This window comes from Gavia stellata, chromosome 14, assembly GCF_030936135.1.
Source record: "Gavia stellata isolate bGavSte3 chromosome 14, bGavSte3.hap2, whole genome shotgun sequence".
Taxonomy (NCBI): Eukaryota; Metazoa; Chordata; class Aves; order Gaviiformes; family Gaviidae; genus Gavia; species Gavia stellata.
The window spans coordinates 22,449,614-22,468,779 of NC_082607.1; the positions used below are offsets into that span (position 1 = coordinate 22,449,614).

Sequence of the window (19,166 nt, forward strand, 5' to 3'; positions counted from 1 at the left end):
GGCTCACTAACAAAACAAACCTCACGCAAAACATAGATCAGGTCGTCCATGAATTTTCTCATTGCCTGTGTCTAGAATAATAGGGGTGCTGTTCAATCTGCTGCTTTGGAAACCTCTGGAAACTTAATTCTCCCTGTACACAAGGCAGAGGAGCTGGCAGCCCTGCACCAGTCTGAACCCTGAGACCTTCTGGAAATCTCAAACTTTCCCTTCTGGACTCAGACAACTCCAATTCCCTGAGGGTTTGTTGAAGTGGGACATGATAACATACTGCAAGCTCACGCTACTCTCAAGCACTTTAATTCCCATGACTGGCACCAGGCTGTGCTGCAGATGACCCCAGGGCATGGTCAGCGGAGCCGGAGCACCAGCACCCCTGCAGACCTGCTGTCTTCTCCCTGCTCTTGGGGATGTGTGGGTCATATTTCATCTCCCTCGCAGAATAATTTTAAAGCACGGGGTAAGGAAGGCTGGCCCCAGCTTCCAGCACCATGATATAAATGGTGCTTCACTAAGAAATCCCGGGATATAGTGCTCTGGATCTAAAGCAGAGGTTAGCCGGCTAGATGGTTGCCTGTTGGGATCTGTAAGAGCAAAGCCTGACACAAGGGTCAAGTCAACACGGGCTATAAATCATTCAGATTTATTTTATAGAGCATGCGTGATCCCAAAACGTGAGCTAACATTCCTCTGAATTCCATACTCAGACAATCTTTCTTAATAACATTCAAGGAAAACATTACCAAGATGGGAGAGTCCAGCTGTAGCCCCATCTCCCCTCCTACCCCGACACTGAAAAATAACAACTGCAGTTTGATGCTGGAAAAAGAGATGCAGAAAGAGAACCTACAACGAGGTTATGAACCCTGTGCCCATGACATCGGGCTCACCAGATGAGTTACCCCCCTCCACCCTGTCACCCTAAAGCTCAGTGGGCACGCTGTCCCACAAGACCTCAGGTAGTGGCAGAACAGCCTCTCAGATCCTGACGTAGAGCCAATCTCTCTGCCAGGAAGACCCAGACCACCGTGCTATCTCTGAGACAGCTAAAATCCGTGGGGCTTTTTCCCGTGAAGGCAACTCTTGTGCGGCATTGCCACACACACACCACAAAATGCCTTTTGAATATATAAGGGAAGAGGACAGTGTCACACTAACACTGTTTGCATACTGATACAACCTTTCGAGCCCCCAGCAGCCTGCTGTGAATTGCTGAACGCTCTCCGCTCATACTGATGACCACGGAAATCCCAGCTCTGATTTTCCCAGGAGTTAAGGGAACACTCAATACCTCTCTGGATCAGACCCAGTGCAAGCCAAACTGGATGCTGCCTTATGAATCGGAAATTCAGGGTCACAAGCAAAGTGTAGGAGGCCAAGATTAAAAATTAAACCCAGCTGCGTACTTCCAGACTCGGTTTGACAGTTCTCTGAACATCTGACTTTGTTATTGTTGCTCTGTGGTTATTTTTTCTTTTTACAGAGCTGGGAAAGCAGTAAAAGGCACAGCAACGAGGAGGGGAAAAATAAGCACATGCATTCCAGAAGGCGAAATTTCAGTCAACCATGACTCAGGAGAAGAAAGTGCCACCCACTGAACTGCACGGGCCGCAGCTCCGCGTACCGCGGCAGCGGGCAGTGATGCCGCGGTGAGTCAGGAGCCACCCACACCCCCACCCACGCCGCTTCCTGCGGTGGCAGGGCACTCCTCGGAGGGCTGGCACGTGGTGCGGGTCTCTCCCAACCTTTCCTTAGCGTATGAGATGTGACAGGAATGCAGCCCTGGTGTGTTTGGCCGGAGACGTCTGCAGCTCACCCTCGCTCCCACTTGAAGCCGGTCCAGGGGACTCCCTCTGCACAGTTATCTGTATAGCTGCAGTGAAAATGTCAATGAATCCCGGTCTGTCAGAAGACGGAAGCACCCAGGACTTACGAGCTCTGTCACTTCACTTTGAACAGTTGTGATGGTAATGAGCTGAGATCACCTTAGCAGGACTACAGCAATACAGCTATGATGCTGCTGCTTAACACAGTTGCTCCGAAACACAGTTCACCTGCTGCTATTAATACTACAACACATTAGCATCAGAATTCTTCACCACCTTTCTCTACCTTCACGATGGTTTCATGGCAGAGATATGCCCTATAAAAACCAGCACAGCAGCTACAGGACGATGAGGCTTAAAAAGCATTTCACCAAGTGACAGCACATATACTCTGCTAAAGACCAGGCTGCTGCCTGATATTTCTTCACGAGGCAGCGAACATCATTTTAATGCAGTAATTGAGTTGTCTGCCCAAGTGCCAGGCTTCATAGTTCATATAGAAATTCTAGGGCTATCTACTCCCAGATCATATGCTGCAGCCAAAACCCAAAAGTAGAAGTGAGGCACCGAGCCAAACGAGGGGCACATGAGGAAAAGGCATGAAAAGAACAAGTGGAGACTGAATTTGCTGTGAGCATAAAAATCCCTCTATCATGGTACACTCACCATCCATCACCAGTATTTCTAGCATGTGGATTGCCCTTCCTCAGTGCTATCCGTGTCCTCTTCCGCACGTGTAGTAAACAGCCACCTTGCCCTAAAACCCACTTTGGACTGGGAAGCCTGTCCACAGCATGTCCTTAGCTGTGCTGCTTTCTCCCTGGATGTCCTTACCTTCTTGCAGAGAACCATCTGGTGATCAAAGAGAAAGAAAACACGCTGCTGGTTCCGTCCATAAGGCTGGTAAATCCAGGACATCTCTCCCGTGTAGATCAACTCTGAGCTGCGGTCCAAGATATCGTCTCCCTAGAGGGCACAGAGAACGAGGCCAAGTGAACCGCCGCTCCCAGCCGGGGCAGTGGATACGTTTCTCTTTGCAGGATGGGGAGGAGCAATAATTAAATAAGATTTTGGCCCTTCTACAGCTCTCAAAGCTGCCCCGTCTGACTTCAGACCAGAAACTGGAGACGGGATAATTCTGAAGGAAGGGAAATAAATGAAATAAGTGTGGACACCCAAAGCATGGTCATTACAGTTCACATTGCAATGAGGAAAGAAACAGCAAAACTGCTGCTCCAGACACTGTCCCCATTCCACCCTCTCCGGGTACCACCAGACCCTGGCTCTCGGTGAAGGTGTTGGTGGCATCCTGAGAGCAAAGTCCCTTCCTCCTGCCCACAGCAGAGCCACTTTGTATTCAGGGCAGCAAATTCCCTGGCAACCCCTCCCTTTAAAACAGCACCCCAACGCACATCCCCTCCTGAGATCTCAGGCCAGCCACTGAAGTCATCTACGCTGGGATACCAGTTTCCCCACGCTGGGATACCAGTTTCCCCACGCTGGGATACCAGTTTCCCCACGCTGGGATACCAGTTTCCCCACCCGCTGCCAAAACTCACCCCTCCAGATTGTTGCCTCTCTTCCCACTCATTCAGGCAATTACAGTCCCTTCTCCCATAGCTCATTAGAGCTCCCCATCTCCAAAAAAGTGTCCGGACCACCCCGGCTCCTCTGGCAGCCTCCAGCCCCCCTGGCTGGCAAGGCCTCCCCGGCCGGCTGCCAGAATGCCCTCACCCTTTCTCTGCCTCCGGCTAACGCTTGTTTTCCTCTCCCATTTTTTTTTAAGGATTCATGAGCAGATGGTCTTGAAAACAGCGCGCTCTCTCCCACTCTCCGAGAGAACAAATGCAGTCACCCTCCACTAATTGGGATGAGCTGGACTTTTTAAAAAGTTAATTAAAATCTATTTATTAAAAATGGGTGAATTCACCACCACCTGCCCTGTGGGCACCTCAGTGTATCTCTCACTCTGAAACACCACAGAAGGAATCAGGACGACTTCAGCTAAAAGAGAGCAGGATTCAGGAGCAAGTGAGAGAAAAACTTTTTTTTTTTTTCTTTTTGGCTCTGAAACTAGTGCAGTTCTGGCTGTGATGCCAAACTAGAACCAATTTCTGGGACAAGACCATTGCAAAATCTCAGCAAACAGCTTGTAAAGGTTCAGCCAGCTACGGGGGGCATCTAGACAGACACGCTTTTCTGGTACTGCTTACACTTGTAGGTGCCAAAGCAACCAAAAGTCATCCCCACTCCTAATTTCTTGGTGAGGATTTCAGACTGCTGTTCACGTAAATGTGTAATTAACCTCTCAGCATTGATTGGAAGCGACTGCCTGAGTCCCTGGGCCCTGTGACAACAGCAACTTCATTAAGTCACTGCATCATCATGCTGCAGCACAGACTTTCAAATCGCCTTAGCGAGGTATTTATCCACCTCTCTATCTCACTTCTGTGGCTGTGGTATCTGAAAGCCTAATTAGGGATAACTTCCCAGGAACACAGAGGGTCGTTCCCAGAAGGGACAGGCTGCGCATCTTGCAACGTCTCAAGAGTGTGGTGTCGGGGTCCGATTTCAGCCGTGGTACCTCCTGGCCAGAAACCAGGGACCGCGTGCTGCTGCGACAGCTCGGGTATAGACAAGCCCTTGAACAAGAAGCCTCTGAAGAAAACACACCGTCTCCAGAAATTGTAGGCTTTCCTGGCTAAACGTGAGCTCATATGAAGAAGATTCATCCAAGCCTGTGGATGGGAGCTTTTAAGAGAGGGGGCGAGCCTAGAAGAGGCTGTCTGCTAAAAATAGAAAGCCAGTTTTGTCTTTTACTCCTGTGGTAGCATCTCAAGCCTGAGGACACACAGAGGACTCTGTAAACACTTCTACTTGATTAGCTGAATCCAAACTGTGTAGTCCCTGCAAGCAATATAAACCAAAAAAATTTATATCTGAAATGATGGGATTTGTATTGCATTTTTTGGGTTGGGAAAACAATTTATATATACAGTCTATAGGGTAGAAATAGATGACTTCCAGTGCTGGGTTAGCAAATTTGGAAATATATATTGCAAATAGTTTTGGACTAGCACAGGACTGGCCAGCCTTCAGCCCCCACGAGCAGCATCTCCATGGCCCTGCCCGTTCCTCAAGCCCTCGGCTGCTATAGCAATACGCCACTGTGGTTGCACTGCCAGACCTCCTAGAGCAGATGCAATGAACCTTGAAAGGCATTCTTTTTCTGACACAGTTATACCACCTCTCTGAACAGCACGAACCGTCTTCTGCTGGTGGAGCGTCCCTCCTGGGGAGGCTCATGGGGTCAGTTGCAGGGTGGCAGGTGAGGAGGGAAGCGTTTGCTTTTCTGCTCCGCTGCTAACCTGACTACCCCAGCATGCCTCGATACTTGGTCCTGACTTGAGGCAGCCTTTCCGCAATGCCTCTGCCAGTCCTTCTCTACAGCCAGTCCTAGGCCTGGATCCCTCCAATCCCATACAAAACTAGGAAAAAAATTTCTTTTCAATTTTTTTCCAAGCAACTCCAAGAGAGGCTGGATCCTCGATATCCTTCTGCAAGTTAAGAGAAATACTGGTAAAAAAGGAAGAGGCTGAACTTTTCATTCCCAACTGGCAGATGTCTTACTGACTTCAGCAGAGCACAGCAGCAAAATGGCCAAGAGAAGACTAGATAACCTTCTGAGGTCTCTTCCAACCTGAGTTATCCTATAAGCCTATAATAAAAAAACCTCAGCCCTCCCCAGCTTGCATCAAGGGTCTGCACTGTGCATCCTCCTCCATACAAAGGGCAGGAAAAAGAAAGCTGACTCCTCTTCATGCAGTCACAGGCAGAGTCCAACTACTTAGTGTGCAGTAATGGGAGCAGAAGGTCACTCAGATCTAGGCTGGACGTGTGCTTCATGCTCCCTCGAGCTTGCCAGCGCTAGAATGACATATAAAGTCCTAGGGCTAATCCCGACTGTTGCAGCAGCGGCTCAGCTCTTCTGCTGCCGCTGCTACGGAAAGATGTTGATCATCAGCTCCCCAGCTAGGCTATAGGTGACCACCACTTTCTGTAATGAGGAACTGGGAGGAACCAAAGGGTTTTTGCTAGTGTCATGAAAGAAATGCTGTTGGGAGCACCGACATAACAAGGCAGGGCATGGCCCCGCTCTTTCTTCCCGTGAGCAATCCCTGAGGAGACGCTGTCCCAGGCTTGGCAATGCTCATCAGCCCATCGGACCCGCTCCCTGCGCCCGAGCCCACCTCCTGACACGGCTCCTTGCTGTCACTGCTGGGCACAAAATCCCCTGTACTAGTTAACATTCGGAGAGCAGGGCTGTCTTCTGCCTGACGCTGCTGTTCTTTAATTAGAGATTGACAGGCTGATTAGCACTCTGGGCTACAGAAAGATCAGAAAAAGGAAAGAGAGGGAAATGTTGTCCTTTTCATCAGGCTTATTTTTTTATACCTTCTGTTGCTGGGGGAAAAAAAAAAAAGGGAGGAGGAGAAGAAAAAAAAGAAGGCTCTGTTTCAGTCCCTGATGTGATTTTTTTTCCCAGGAGGATTTCTCATCAGGCTGTCCTCACTTTGAAAACAGTACGTTGGTTGCATGCGTTTTTTTTTTATGTCATTCTTGGATCCAGTAACATAATATTAGGCTGAGGCCAACTATTGTGTATTACATAATTAAGGGCATCAGGTCTTGATTTAAAGTACCCATAAATAACAAGAAAGGGAAGAAATTTAAAAGGACAGTGTTCATTATATTTCTCAATTATATGTATTTTTCCCTGCATATAAATTTAATACGCTTGAAACCTGCCAAAGTGGCAACCCGTGGGAATCTTCAGTAGAAATATCTAGATATCGACATTAAACCAAAGTAATCTGTTTAAATAGCAAGCTAAAACTAATCCAGGCTGATGAGCAAGGCTCTCTCCTGTGCCAAACATCCCGCCACTGGCTCAGGGACCTCCATCAATCCCCTCCCAAGGAATGGGTGCCACATCACCTCCCTCCTCTGAGAAAAGCCTGGGCTGAAAGGGAGGAAAGCATTGCTGGCAGCTGCCACGGGGGCCGGAGAGGGAGCCTGAAATGCTGTGGGGATCACTGGTTCATTTTGTTGCGACCTGGTTCAAGAGCTGTATGAAAAAGCACAGAATAGAGCAATTCTGAGGTCTTCCAAAGCGCAGATGTGTTTTCCATCTCCACATCATCTGTAACGGGCACTCAGCAAGGGTGCAGTTGCACTCGAGGCTGCAGTGGGCACCGCAGTCGTGCCCGAGCGAACGGCAAGGTTGCGAATCCTGCCGGGGAGCAGCGCCGCAGCGAGCCGGGCACGGCAGCACGCTGCCAGCATGCCTCCGTGTGCTTGCAGGAGCCGTAAGGAGGGCAGGAGAGCGGTGAACATGCTCCTCCGATGGGTGTCCAGCAAAGACTGCACAGGAGCAGGCAGAGAGAGGAAGGCAGGGACGTACCACTCCTTCACTCCCACTGCCTCATTTGCGTGCCTGTAAACGCAGCACTGCTCAAACCGGGGCTTGCAAGGACTTAGAATGATGATGGGCTTTGTGGAAATAATCTCTTTATAGTACTGTTGTGTGCGTGTATATATCTATATATTACCCACTAACCTTTGAGATCTGTAACTCTCTCTGAGAGGGCAAGAGCACGAGAAGGGACTGTAAAGGCTGCCCAGGATGGGCTCTGTCTGGCCTCTTTGAAGTCTGATCCGGAGGAGACTTCACAGGCTGTTCTGAATCCGCTCCAGCTAACTTTGTATGCTGGTTTTGCCTGCCTGCCTTTAAATGCCACTGTCTTGATCTGAGGGTATTTAACTACAAGTAAGGGAATGACGCTGAGCGAAGGGAAATAGAGGTTGAACATCAGGAAACACTTCATAACAAGGAGAGCTCTCAGACATTGAAAGGTCTCGGCAGGAGGTGGTGGAAGCCCTACATTCTGCACCATTAACAACTGAAAGGACAAAAGGCACTAGAGAATTCGGTGTAGGCAGGGGCAGCACCTCTCTAGGTCTGTTTATATATTGGAAATTCAGGTTACAAAATAAAGAAGTGTCATACATGGCAACACTCCAGTCCAAGCTTTTCGGTCAAGACCACGTTCCTACAAATTATACAGGAGCACATTTCAAAGTGATTGGGATTATCTCTAATTTACAGCAGTCAGTGAGGTCAGAATCTTTCCTTACGATTCTGCCCAGTCATTACTTGTATAAAACTGCCAAAGCTGCCAATAATTCCTTAGCACTTCAGGCCCTGCCTGCCGCAGCACGCTTATCAGCTGCCACTACCATCAGGCCACCCTTTCGTGGTCCCAATCACAACTCAAACCATCAGACCCTGCTTACGTGACTTCTTGGAAAAAAAAATCTGGCCTTGGTTAACTCAAGGATATTCACATTTTTCAAACGCTGACCCTGAAAATTCACCTTCACGGGGCCATGCAGAAAATCTTGAGGGATAAAAATGATTCCTGAAACACACAGGCACAACTCCATGGGATTCAGTAAAATCCCTTCTGCTTAAATTAGCTAGGACATGCCCCCTACTTTTTCTATTTGTTTTAGGATCAGCAATATGTATACATTCCCAGTAACACCCTCTCCTTGCAAGAAAATGTGTACACACACTTTGTATATAAGAACTTTTCAAATATTCACTCACTAAATATTTTTTGTTTGCTTTGGATTTTTTCTTCTTCTTTAAAAAAGTTTTTCCAACATCTCATCGCAAAACACGGGTAAATTTAGAAATGAAAATGCAATTTCAAATCAGAGAGTCAACATCGTTAGTCTAGAGATAGTGAGGAAAAACAGACATTTCTCCAAATGAAAGATTTCGACGTGCTTAAATATTTAGCCTTGATTGCTGCTGAAATAACTCACCAAGTGCAACATAGAGTGGGAATTAGGGATTACCTCTATCTTGAACCCTGGCTGCATTTCTGGTGAAAAAAAGTCTGAACTGATAATTTTTTCCTCCTAGTTCCTGCTTTCTTGCACTTAATTGTCTCAAGGAAGACTGTGCTGTACACCCCGGGTCCGTGCTGCTGCTGCCCGTTTGCGCTGCCGTGCTGGCTGGCAAGGTCAGGAAGCCACTGTGGCACACAGAGGGACAGAAAGGGAGCGCTTTTGGGTACAGACTCTAATTAGCGCAGGAATAGGGTCACAGAAAGATGGGAGGGTAATGCTGCGGGTTCCTCTCTCTGTTTCAGGGAGCATTTCATATAAACTGGATAAGCATTTGTAGAGGCACCAAGTTGCCAGCAGGTCACTCTCTCTCAGGGGAGTGTCCTCCAGCAAAGACGAACTGGGAGTCGTGGTCTTCTACTCTCTGACCCAGATAATAAAATGCATGTTCCCCCCAGACTGGAAGAGGCTTGGGAGACGTAGAATCCCTCTTTTACTCCGTAACTGCCTACGCGTAGAAGACGAGGGCCTGAACCGCTGCAGGTTGGGGAAGAAATCAACACCTGATGGCCTATGTCCTTGGAGACATGTCCTACAGACAGAGATCAGCTGAGTGGGGTTTTCGGAGGTTAGCAGCTTGGGTTTGCAATGCCTAAAGAGAGTATCTGCACAGATCTAGGACAGATCTAAGCATCTGGCACTGCTTTTGACTTCTCCCGCTCTCTTCCTGCATTATACTGTAGTTAACTTCTGAGTATTTGGGGGTTTTGTGCATCCTTCTGGCCATTACAGGGACATGTGGGGTGAAGTGGGGGCTGGATCTGATGATTCGGAAGTTACTTTAGAGGAAAGACTTAAGCAGAGAAGTCCTCTGCTGGACCTAGCTCTCATCCTCTAGTGTTCTCATCACAGCTCTATGCCTCTTCTTGATCCAAAATACAGAATAAAAATGGCAAGAAGGGCATTTTCCTTTGAATGGGGGCAGTAGCTGTATGCCCATCGGATCTCTGAGCGGTAGCGACAGCAGGTTTTGCTGTATTATGAGAAGCTGAAAGATGTTGCTGCAATATTGTGCTTAAAAATTGGAATAGTTGAAAAAAGCCTGGAAGAATGATTTGGCAAGTTCCTGAGGATAGGATGGAGATAACGAATGGGTACTGCTAAGCAGGAATGAATTATCAAGGATATGGCTAAATAAAAATGAATTATCAACTGAGCTAATGGAAGAGAAAAAGCAACTGCTATTCCATAGATCCTATGTGGAGGTCACCTTGGCTTTCCACTCACACATGAATATTCACTGACTTGGAATTGATCCGTCCTTAATCTAGATTTATTTACAATGAGGGTCTCGGCATTTCTTACAAATGACACACATTAGCTCATCACACAGAATATACTGAAGGCTGAAGATATATCTGATGGTCCTGTGCCTCCTTGAGAGCAGTTTTCTAATTCTGAAAATGAGTCTGCGTGTCAGTGAGAGAGAGGTTTCTTCGCAGTAAACAACAATAAAACAATCAAGCAAATAATCTGCATTCTCTGCTCTCACAGACAGTCATAATTTAAGAACCAGCTATGATTGCTGCGTTTATATGTTTTATCAAGAGATCCAGGGCTGAATCCAACCTTCATTATAGCAATGAAACTAATTCAGTCAAGGAGGATACACAATCAGAAGGTGATGCACCTGTACTTCTCTCCCTCTCCTCCCAGCCTTCCTAGATCTTTTCTGGAAAAAAAAAAATAATTAAAGGATTAATGCATCTTTCCCATATACTAATTTACATAGCATGATGCCATTGACTTGAATGTGGAGTTACTCCAGATCTTCATGACTATGAAGAAAAAGAAAGGCTGTTCCATCACTCTAAGTATCTACTTGCTAAACACATGGATCGATGATAACATAGGGAGGGATTTACAAAAACATTTGTCCTCGATCTGCTTCAAAAACTCTATTTACAGATTACATTCATACAATGATTTTTCAAAAACCAGGGACGAAAAGAAAAGAAGAACATTATTTTAGTATGGCTTTTTTTTTAAACTCATGGCAAAAATGTAGGAGACTGAAGGCCTGCTAGTGAGAAATCCCTCGTCTGACTTTGCCTTGCCTATGTTTCTCGGCTCCTTAATCATACGATCACTACACATAGGGTTAGTTCAGAAATACCCTTAAGCGGGTACTCATTTTAAATGTGCAAATAGCATCTCTAACGTCAGCTTGATGTTTTGGCTTCTAATCATAAACCAACTACCAGAAGAGTTTTCTCCATTTTCTTAACCTGCTACTAGTTCTAGGGCTTTTTGACCTCTTTCCCTAGTTCTTCCCCAATGACAAAGCACAGAGCCAGAATGCACACAGAGTTTGTTCGAAATCTCACTTACTCCCAGGACAACAGCATTGCAATTGCAAAAGTTACTCCAGATTTCTATTGACAAACTTGGAACTGGCCCCTAGATTTTTTTCAGAGTACCATTAATGTTTTACATCTTAAGTACCATCTCTAAAGTCTGTAAATATGTCTTCTCTGTCCCAAGCTTAATCCCAAGACTAGGTTGTGAGAAATGAACTATATAGTCTTGGATAATTCAACTGCATGGAATTTACTGTTTCCAGGTTTACAGCACCTCAATCAGGGCCGAGCGTTTACTGTACCTCCCAGTCCAGAACGGAGGCCTGCCACTGAGCTATCTTGTCAATGTTCTCCAATCTCCGCTTCCGCTCGTTGATCTGTAGAGTCACGTTCCTCATGACGGCGAGAGCAGCAGCCACATACCTGTAGTCACTGTTGAACACAAAAGAAAAGTCCATGAAACAGAACCTGATGTGCAGTGGAAATGCACAGGAGTCTATCATTAGCAGCAGCATAATCTCACCAACCTTTCAGAAAGAAATACAGGTAGGATTTGCCACTCATTTCTACGATACCGTATTTTTTCCATCAGCAATGTCTTTCTGGATTATCACAAAAGAGCAGCTTGCTTGAAACTGAAATTGTGTGTGTATGAGACAGAGAAGCCAACCAGCTCTTCAGCTTGTTTGCATCAGAGTAGCCCCAATGAGTATAGTCTATCCTCTACCAACCCAACAAACAACAGCTGTGAACACTGCTCTTTAAAGTCTTAAGGTGTTCAGCTAAAGAGCATCCTAAAAGAACATCTGAACATTTTTATAGCCTGGGTCTTTGGGCCTGGGTTTTTCCATTTTTAAAATGAACACTAGAGAATATTTTTTGAATAGACACGAGGCCGGAGCGTCTTCCAAGCCATAAGATGACTCCAAGAATGCCACAGAGCATTTATCCCATGGCATTCGCTCGTACTGCAGCCTTCAGGTGCGCAAATCAAAGCAATTCTTTTTTTTCTTTTTTTTTTTTTTTCCCCCCCGGACCAGCCTGTGAGTGTAATAACAAAGAGTGAAAATAGCCTCCCGCCAGGGCTAGCAAAGATGATGATCAGTCTTTTCAAAAAGTGATGCTGAAATCAATGCTATTGATTTCTGCCCTGTGCCGCCTTTTCCATTCCAAGGAACCTTAATGTTCATTTCAATCAGAAAGACAGACAAGGCCAGCTGCCATAATGCCACCATAATATATTATTAACTTAAGGGTTGATATTGATTGCTGACTAATGAGAAAAACTGCGATCTTGGGCAGCTGCAGGGGGAATGGCTGTATTGATTATTGCTAAGAATTGCACTGGTGACAGCTAAAATAGGGGTGAATGCTGTGAATTAGATCCATTTCCCCATGTGATCCAAACAGGATAAATACTAAGAAACAATCACAATATGATATACAACAGAATATTATTTGCTATTTTGCCATCCTTTCTTGGATGAAATCTTGAGATGCGTTTTCAATTTTTATTCAATTCTTACGTCAAAATTCTAGCTGAGGTTAAAAAACAATCCTACAAATTCCAGAACATCAGGACTGGTCCTTCAACAAAGTAAAGGAGAATAGCGGATGGGCTGTCAGACATATCCATCATGATACACAACAAAGAATTTCTTGTGCCTTCCTTTGTGGGGCCATCTGTATGAAGTGAGTGCCTGGTTGCGTAAGGGAGAAACGGAGCTATGCCAGAGGGACATTAGTCTGGTCTTCAAAATGTCCATGAGTTCTTGTAGGGAAATAGGTAAGTCACTATGGCCAGAAAGGGTCTGTAGAGGTAGGGAGAGGTGTAGGGTTTAGAGACAGTCACTAATAATCTCCTAGCAATTATGTTCCTGCAAAGAAGGGAGGCTATTGTCAGTCCACCCGTTAGCAGTCTCTCCTCTTTCTCACGTAATGTGTTCATACACTTAACTTCAGCTCAGTTCTGCAGCAGGAACGCTCAGGACACCAGCAAGCTGCACTTAGGGCCTTCATATATTTAATTCCTATTAAGCTGGAGTAAATCTTTAAGAGGTGAACAGATGTGGCTTTGTAAAAAATTCAAATGAACCAGTCTCAAAACAATAAGCAATTGAAGGGAGCCAGGCTCTGAAAACACCCCATGCCTGCCTCCATGCGGGGTGGGCTGGTGCCAATCAAGCTGGGTTTTATCTTGGTAATGCTAATTCACTAATTCTAATGTTCTGTTTGAAGAGAAAACCCCATGCACATTTTTCTTTCACGCAGTAATGAAGAAAGACTCATGACTGAACTTTTTGGGCTCCTCGCCCATGTCTGTGGCAGAGCTGGCAAAAACTTAGAAGAAGAAATAACAGAAGCAAAGCATTTGGCCAGTGAAATAATAATAGGATAGCATTAACTATGAAATTAAGGTAAATAAATTGTTTGTCAATTATATTGGGGCTGTAATGACCTCTTCCCAGAGCTCAATCAGAATGCAAGTCTAGACTCTTGCCAAATATCACATGCTAACTTGGGGGAGAGCGGTCAGGTTTCTGGTTTCAGCTCTGCTGTCCTGACTCGGCACAGGGAAGATCCATAGCTCTACGAGTACGATATTAGTGAAGAGGAAGGAAAAAAATAAATAAAAACAAATGTCCCACTGTTAGATGAAGCTAACCTATTTGCTTTCATTGGGACTCCTGGTCGTTTCTGAGTTTTGCCTTACTCTGTAAATGGTTCAATTGATTTGAACGGTATTTTCTACATACTAAATTCTAATCAGAGTGCCTAAGAGACTCCTAATCCAGCCAATGATGAGCCCGATTTCATTGTCAGTATTAGTCCACTCTATAATTTTCTAGCTTCTGTTTCAGACTCGCAATCTAATTGCGAGCACTGTCAAACTGCAAGTGCAGGAGGACAACTCACCGCCTGATTAACGCGCTCAGCTGAAGCTCCCCAGCTGGCTTCTCAGTTTCTCTCGTCCATAGCTGACCCTGACGGTATCCCAGCCTTCAGGTATCCAGCTTTTCCCTGTGTCCGATATTGTCACAACATGATATTCCCCAAAGATTATTTGCTTTTCCATTCTCAAGCTTCTTTGCTCATCTCAGCCCCAATCCCAAAGCCAGAATTACAGAGCAGAAAATATTTGTACTTCAAGCAGGCAACCAGGGCAGCCCGGGTTTTCTGCACAACCCAGTGCAGAATCATCTGGTGGTAAGACACACTCTCTGTACCTCACTTTCCCCACTCGTGGCATTAGGCTTGTCTGGGATGCGAGCTGGGTTGCCTGGAGGATCGGTCCCTCCCAGGCTCTTTGAACGCTTGAATCAGAGGAGCTAGAGCACAGGGAAGCGTGGTATAACCCACCCCATTTCTGCGTTATAACGCCATTCCTCCCTGAGTCGATAAACTCTCCAGGACATGCCCACGCTAACGGAAGTACACCACGCTCCAGGGCTGAGATAAGGCACAGGTCTTCTGCTGGCTCTCTGTGCAGGCATGAGTTTCATATATGCACTGTGTTACAGCTTCAGGGGGCTTGCTCTTTACTAATGCAAGGCAAGCAAATATAATCCTGCTTTCCCTTTTCAGAAAATGAAGAAACAAGAGAAACGAAGTGTCCATCGCTGTGTCCTATCACTGACACAATCCACCAAAAAAGAGCTCTCAGTCTGAATCAGCTAATTGTTGCTTAACCACAGGAAAGGTCTGAGTCTCCTCGGAATACGACTGTATCTGATTACTTAACAACATGCTGATTTTAAAACATCCCAAAGGAAAAAGGAATGTACTTCCAAAATAATTCAACCCTTATGTAATCACATTGTCCACATCCCCTTTGGTATTGCTACCAAATAACTCAGAGAAGGTCACTTTGAACACAGACCTCTTCTCTCTGAGGCTGCTTTTGTCTTCCCATTGTAAAGCCGCATCTGAATTCACACTGTAAGTACTGTGGGGACGTCACATGGCTGGTAAGGAAAAAAAGCCACAATATTTGGGATCCTAGAGCTGGTTTCTGATACCCTAATGTTCCCATGAGTCCACTCCAAGTTTGATTTGGTCTCGTTATGAAGGGAAAACCAGAAATTGGATCTGGAGCCAAATGCATGTCCAAATTGGTGATTTTGAACTGGGCATTCAGCTAGTATGACTCAAACTCGTGAATCAGGTCAAAGCAAATCAATGTGTCTCGGCTCATATCACGTCTCTCTGCACTTTTAGAGCTGGGTTTAGGGAAAACCAAAAAAATTAAACACTTGCAGAAGTTTCTGAAACATCTGTGGTCTTTTGTGTTCTCTGAAGCACTCCCTTTTAAATGGGTTTTGGAAAAAGAAAGAAAATTGGCAAGGCAGGAGAAAATCTACTCCTAGGGGCCCTGATTCTTCTTTCACCTTATTTTTATAGCAGTATATCACAAGTGATGTCATAGGTACTATTCTTGGTTTACATTAGGCCAGGGAGTCAGGTTGATTGCCCTCAGCAGCAGCAAGAGAGATCCTGGAAATTTTGGGAAGTAATCACACTGCTGGGTGCTCCTCTGAACCTAAACCCAATGGCAAAATCAGAGATGGAATCAGGCTGAAAAGCAGAGCAGGTCCTGAATTCTCCCCAGATCTGAGCATATTGAGGTTTGAGTTGTGGATCCTGGCCCTCTACTTGCTATGTGCTGAGGTCCTCTTCAGGATGAAGGTATGAGCCTTTCTGACCACTGAATGCTAATTAGGTCATTTTTCTAGTGTAACCAGCAGCATCAGAAAGTACATCCAAGGGTAATTAGTTCCCATGTCTGATTATAACAGAGATGAGCTTGGCTCCATTGAGAATCAGTGCTTTGAGAAGCTTTCTAACTGTCTGCTGAACCTTTGCCTTGCTTCAATTTACATGAGATGTCATGAAGAGAAGAGCTGAACAGAAAAAAACCCAACCCCTGCGTGTGTGCAGAGGCCATGTAAGGAAGCAGCGAGCAAACCCTTCCATGTAATAAGAGAGCGGCGTACCTGTGATCCTGCGCGGTGTACTTCAGTAGCTCTGCGAGCTGCAGGGGGTACTTGCAGATCTTCTGCACTGGCGTCAGAAGGAAACCGTCTATGGCAATATCAATCATCTGCTGCAACAGACGACAGGCTTCGAAGAAATGCTGGTACCTGCTATCTTTCATCAGCTTGGAAAGCTCCATGCATGCATCCAAATGATTGTTACAGTACTCCGAGTAGATCCAGAAGCCATCTTGCTGTGAGAGGCAGGAGCAAAGGGATGCAGACAGAGGGGAGCACACGTCAGACAAGCACTGCGAGCGGTCAACCACCCGACTTGCCAGCAAGAACACATTACAACTAAGGATGAAAGAATACCCCAAGCAGGAGGAGGAAGGACTGATCCTAGAGTACTTCTCCTGCTTGCAGGGGGTGCTGCATGGTCGCTCTCGGGGAAGAGGGAGGCAGAGAGGGACCTGCATACTGACACATCGCTGAGGTCTCTGTAGGTAGAGGGTGTGTTAAAGTGAACCCCTGCGCAGCGTTGTTGGGGTTCTCAGTTTCAAATTGTGCAGTGGGTTTTTCTTTATAAAAGGTAAAGGTAGAACCAAGCAGAGCTCTGGCCTTTAGTAATACAAGACGACAACATTGTTATTTCTAGAGCTCTTTCCCTGAAAGATCATGAAGCACCTGGCCAGTGTTTAGGAGCTGGGTGTATTTGAAAGTCCCTTTACCAACAGGGAACCCAAGGCACCAACCACTGTGTGGATTTCCCTAGGACCAGAGAGCCCGAAAACACCAAAGACTGGAAAAACAAGGAAAAACAAGGAAAAACAACCACTCACACGTGTGCCCACCCACCCTTTGCACTGATCTAACAAGTCTTTTTGTGCTAATCTTGTTGGAATCTCCTTTTTCTGCCTTCACTGACCACAGATGGGGCCATGGCAGTTCGTCGTCCTTAACTCAGGCTTGATTCATCTGGGCCACTCAGACAAGGCAGACGAAAGGTCAAAGAAAGATTACACTGGAAGGGAGAGACAGACACAGACTGACTGCCCACTATCACATATTAAGACTGTAGTTGAGACAGCCCAGATATAAGCCCAGGTGTTGTAGATCAACAGCCTGAGATGCTACATCAGGTTGTGGCCGATGCCTTACAAATGATAGAAAGGAGAGATTCTTTTTATTTAAAATACACTTGACCAGCAATTCTTATTTCTCAGTCCCATAAGGGCCCAAATAACCTGTCTTTCTGGGAAGAGGGGAGCCTGGTTTCTTTCCCATCCCCACAGCTGACCGAGAGCCAAGCGCTGACACCTCTCTTCCTGAAGCAGCTGAGGAACAAGATGCTTTGCAGATCCATATAACAGGATCTTAATGGCCTCATCCCTCAGTTTCCCCAAATGGGTAAACAGGGATAATTTATCACGAGTTTATTAGCCAGCTTCCAGCCCCTATCTGATGACAGATAAGTGTCAGATATTGCTCTGAATAATGGTAGTAATTCTTACTATTGTCACTATAAATGAATTGACAGCACAGCCTCAAGACATGAAGTTTTAGCTACTGATTCTCACCAAGATTTTGTACATCTTTTTAGCACAGAGGTGGAATATGATGCTGCTTTGGAAGCAAGCGTCAGAGATTGCAAGCTCTGATAAAAAGGAACAATGTTAACGCCATCATGCAACTTCTCAAAGAAAAACCTGCTTTTCAATTAGAAGACCATTGATGCTTAAGAGATGCTGTGAATGCTTTTAGGGATGCCCCGCTGAAGTTTCATGAATGTCTATGAGGAATTTCTCTAATAAGAAGTGAACTGATGCCAGCTCAGCCCTGACTGTAAGTAATGAGGTAACACAGTAGAGGATCTGCATCCCGGGTTGGAGCACCTCATACGTAAGCTCTGATACAGCACTTCCTTCTCCCTAAAGGAAAGCCTAGAACTGCAGGACTATAATTTTCTTGACATTTCCTGACATATTTACAACACTGGCCAATTTATCAGCTCCTGTAGTACGTGGCTTATGTAACAGCACAATGTCCTGGGCAAAAGCCTCCAGGACTATTATCGTCAGCTAAAATGTCCTGTTCACTGTGCACTTAGCGTGAGCGAGTAACTGCTGCCCTGCTGCCACCCGGGCAGCAAGAAGCACGAGCTGGCACCTCCCCACCTGGCCCAACAGCTCCGCAGGGGAAGGCAACTGAAGCTGCGTGCGTTCTTCATCCCTTGCAAGTGCATCTCAGTGCCACAGCGAACAGCCCAGGCATTTGCTCTCCTCTGCTTTTTTTGTGTAATGCACAACTAAGGCCTCTTCTTACTTCTCCGGACTCTCTTACCTCTTCCAACCTTCTGGTCATCCATGACCTGATTAGGATGGCCTGCGAGTGGGTTTAAGTCATATTCTGAAGAGCAAAAGAAGGTGGGGAGTAGGTGAGGGACATTGCGCCTGCTTAACATGATTAAGGGTGGATGTGGAAAGGTGTTGGGATTCAAATGTACTGGGCGTTACCCAACTATATGCTTCACTTCAAATTCTCCCTTCTTTGTATCTCACAAAGTAAATGGAGGGCTATGGAGTAGTCCCTGCTATGTAACTAGAACAGTATTGATGCACAAAAATTACTCTGAGTGGTTCCTGCCTCCGGACTTTTTCTGCTACTCCTCCTCACCTGCCCCCTGTCCCCCAAAACCAACCCCAAAACTCCCAAACAAAAACGCCGAATTAACTTACGTGTTCAAGGAAACATGGTCCAATTTCACTGAGATGGGGGTCCTCGTTGTTGTACTGTTTCTCCAAGTCCCGGACAAAACCCATCTGAAATCTATAGATATCTTCGATGTTACCAAAGATGATTTTTAGCTGTTCATCACTGAACATATCCCTCCTCTTCCGGCACTGCTTTAAGTAACCCTGTAAGGAGTAAGAAAGAACGATCCATAAAATAACTCAAACAATTATACTGTGGCTACTCCCAAATTATTCTTGAGGAAGGAGCAAGTAAAAACAAAATCAGAAAATGGCTCTGAAAACAAAACCCACTTGTTATGACATGACAGTCTCTATCAACTCCTGCCTATGCGT

The 19,166-nt window shown here is 45.8% G+C and overlaps 1 protein-coding gene across 1 annotated transcript in view; it reads right to left on the reverse strand.

Moving 5' to 3' along the window:
• Positions 1–19,166, reverse strand: part of ARHGEF9 (Cdc42 guanine nucleotide exchange factor 9) — a 182,380-nt gene that overhangs the window by 25,919 nt on the left and 137,295 nt on the right. Inside the window, exons 5-8 of the mRNA XM_059824259.1 lie at positions 18,816–18,995; positions 16,099–16,331; positions 11,407–11,536; positions 2,661–2,792 (exon numbers count right to left, since the gene is read on the reverse strand). Of these exons, the coding sequence (XP_059680242.1) occupies positions 2,661–2,792; positions 11,407–11,536; positions 16,099–16,331; positions 18,816–18,995 (675 nt within the window). The remainder of the gene's footprint in view (positions 1–2,660; positions 2,793–11,406; positions 11,537–16,098; positions 16,332–18,815; positions 18,996–19,166) is intronic.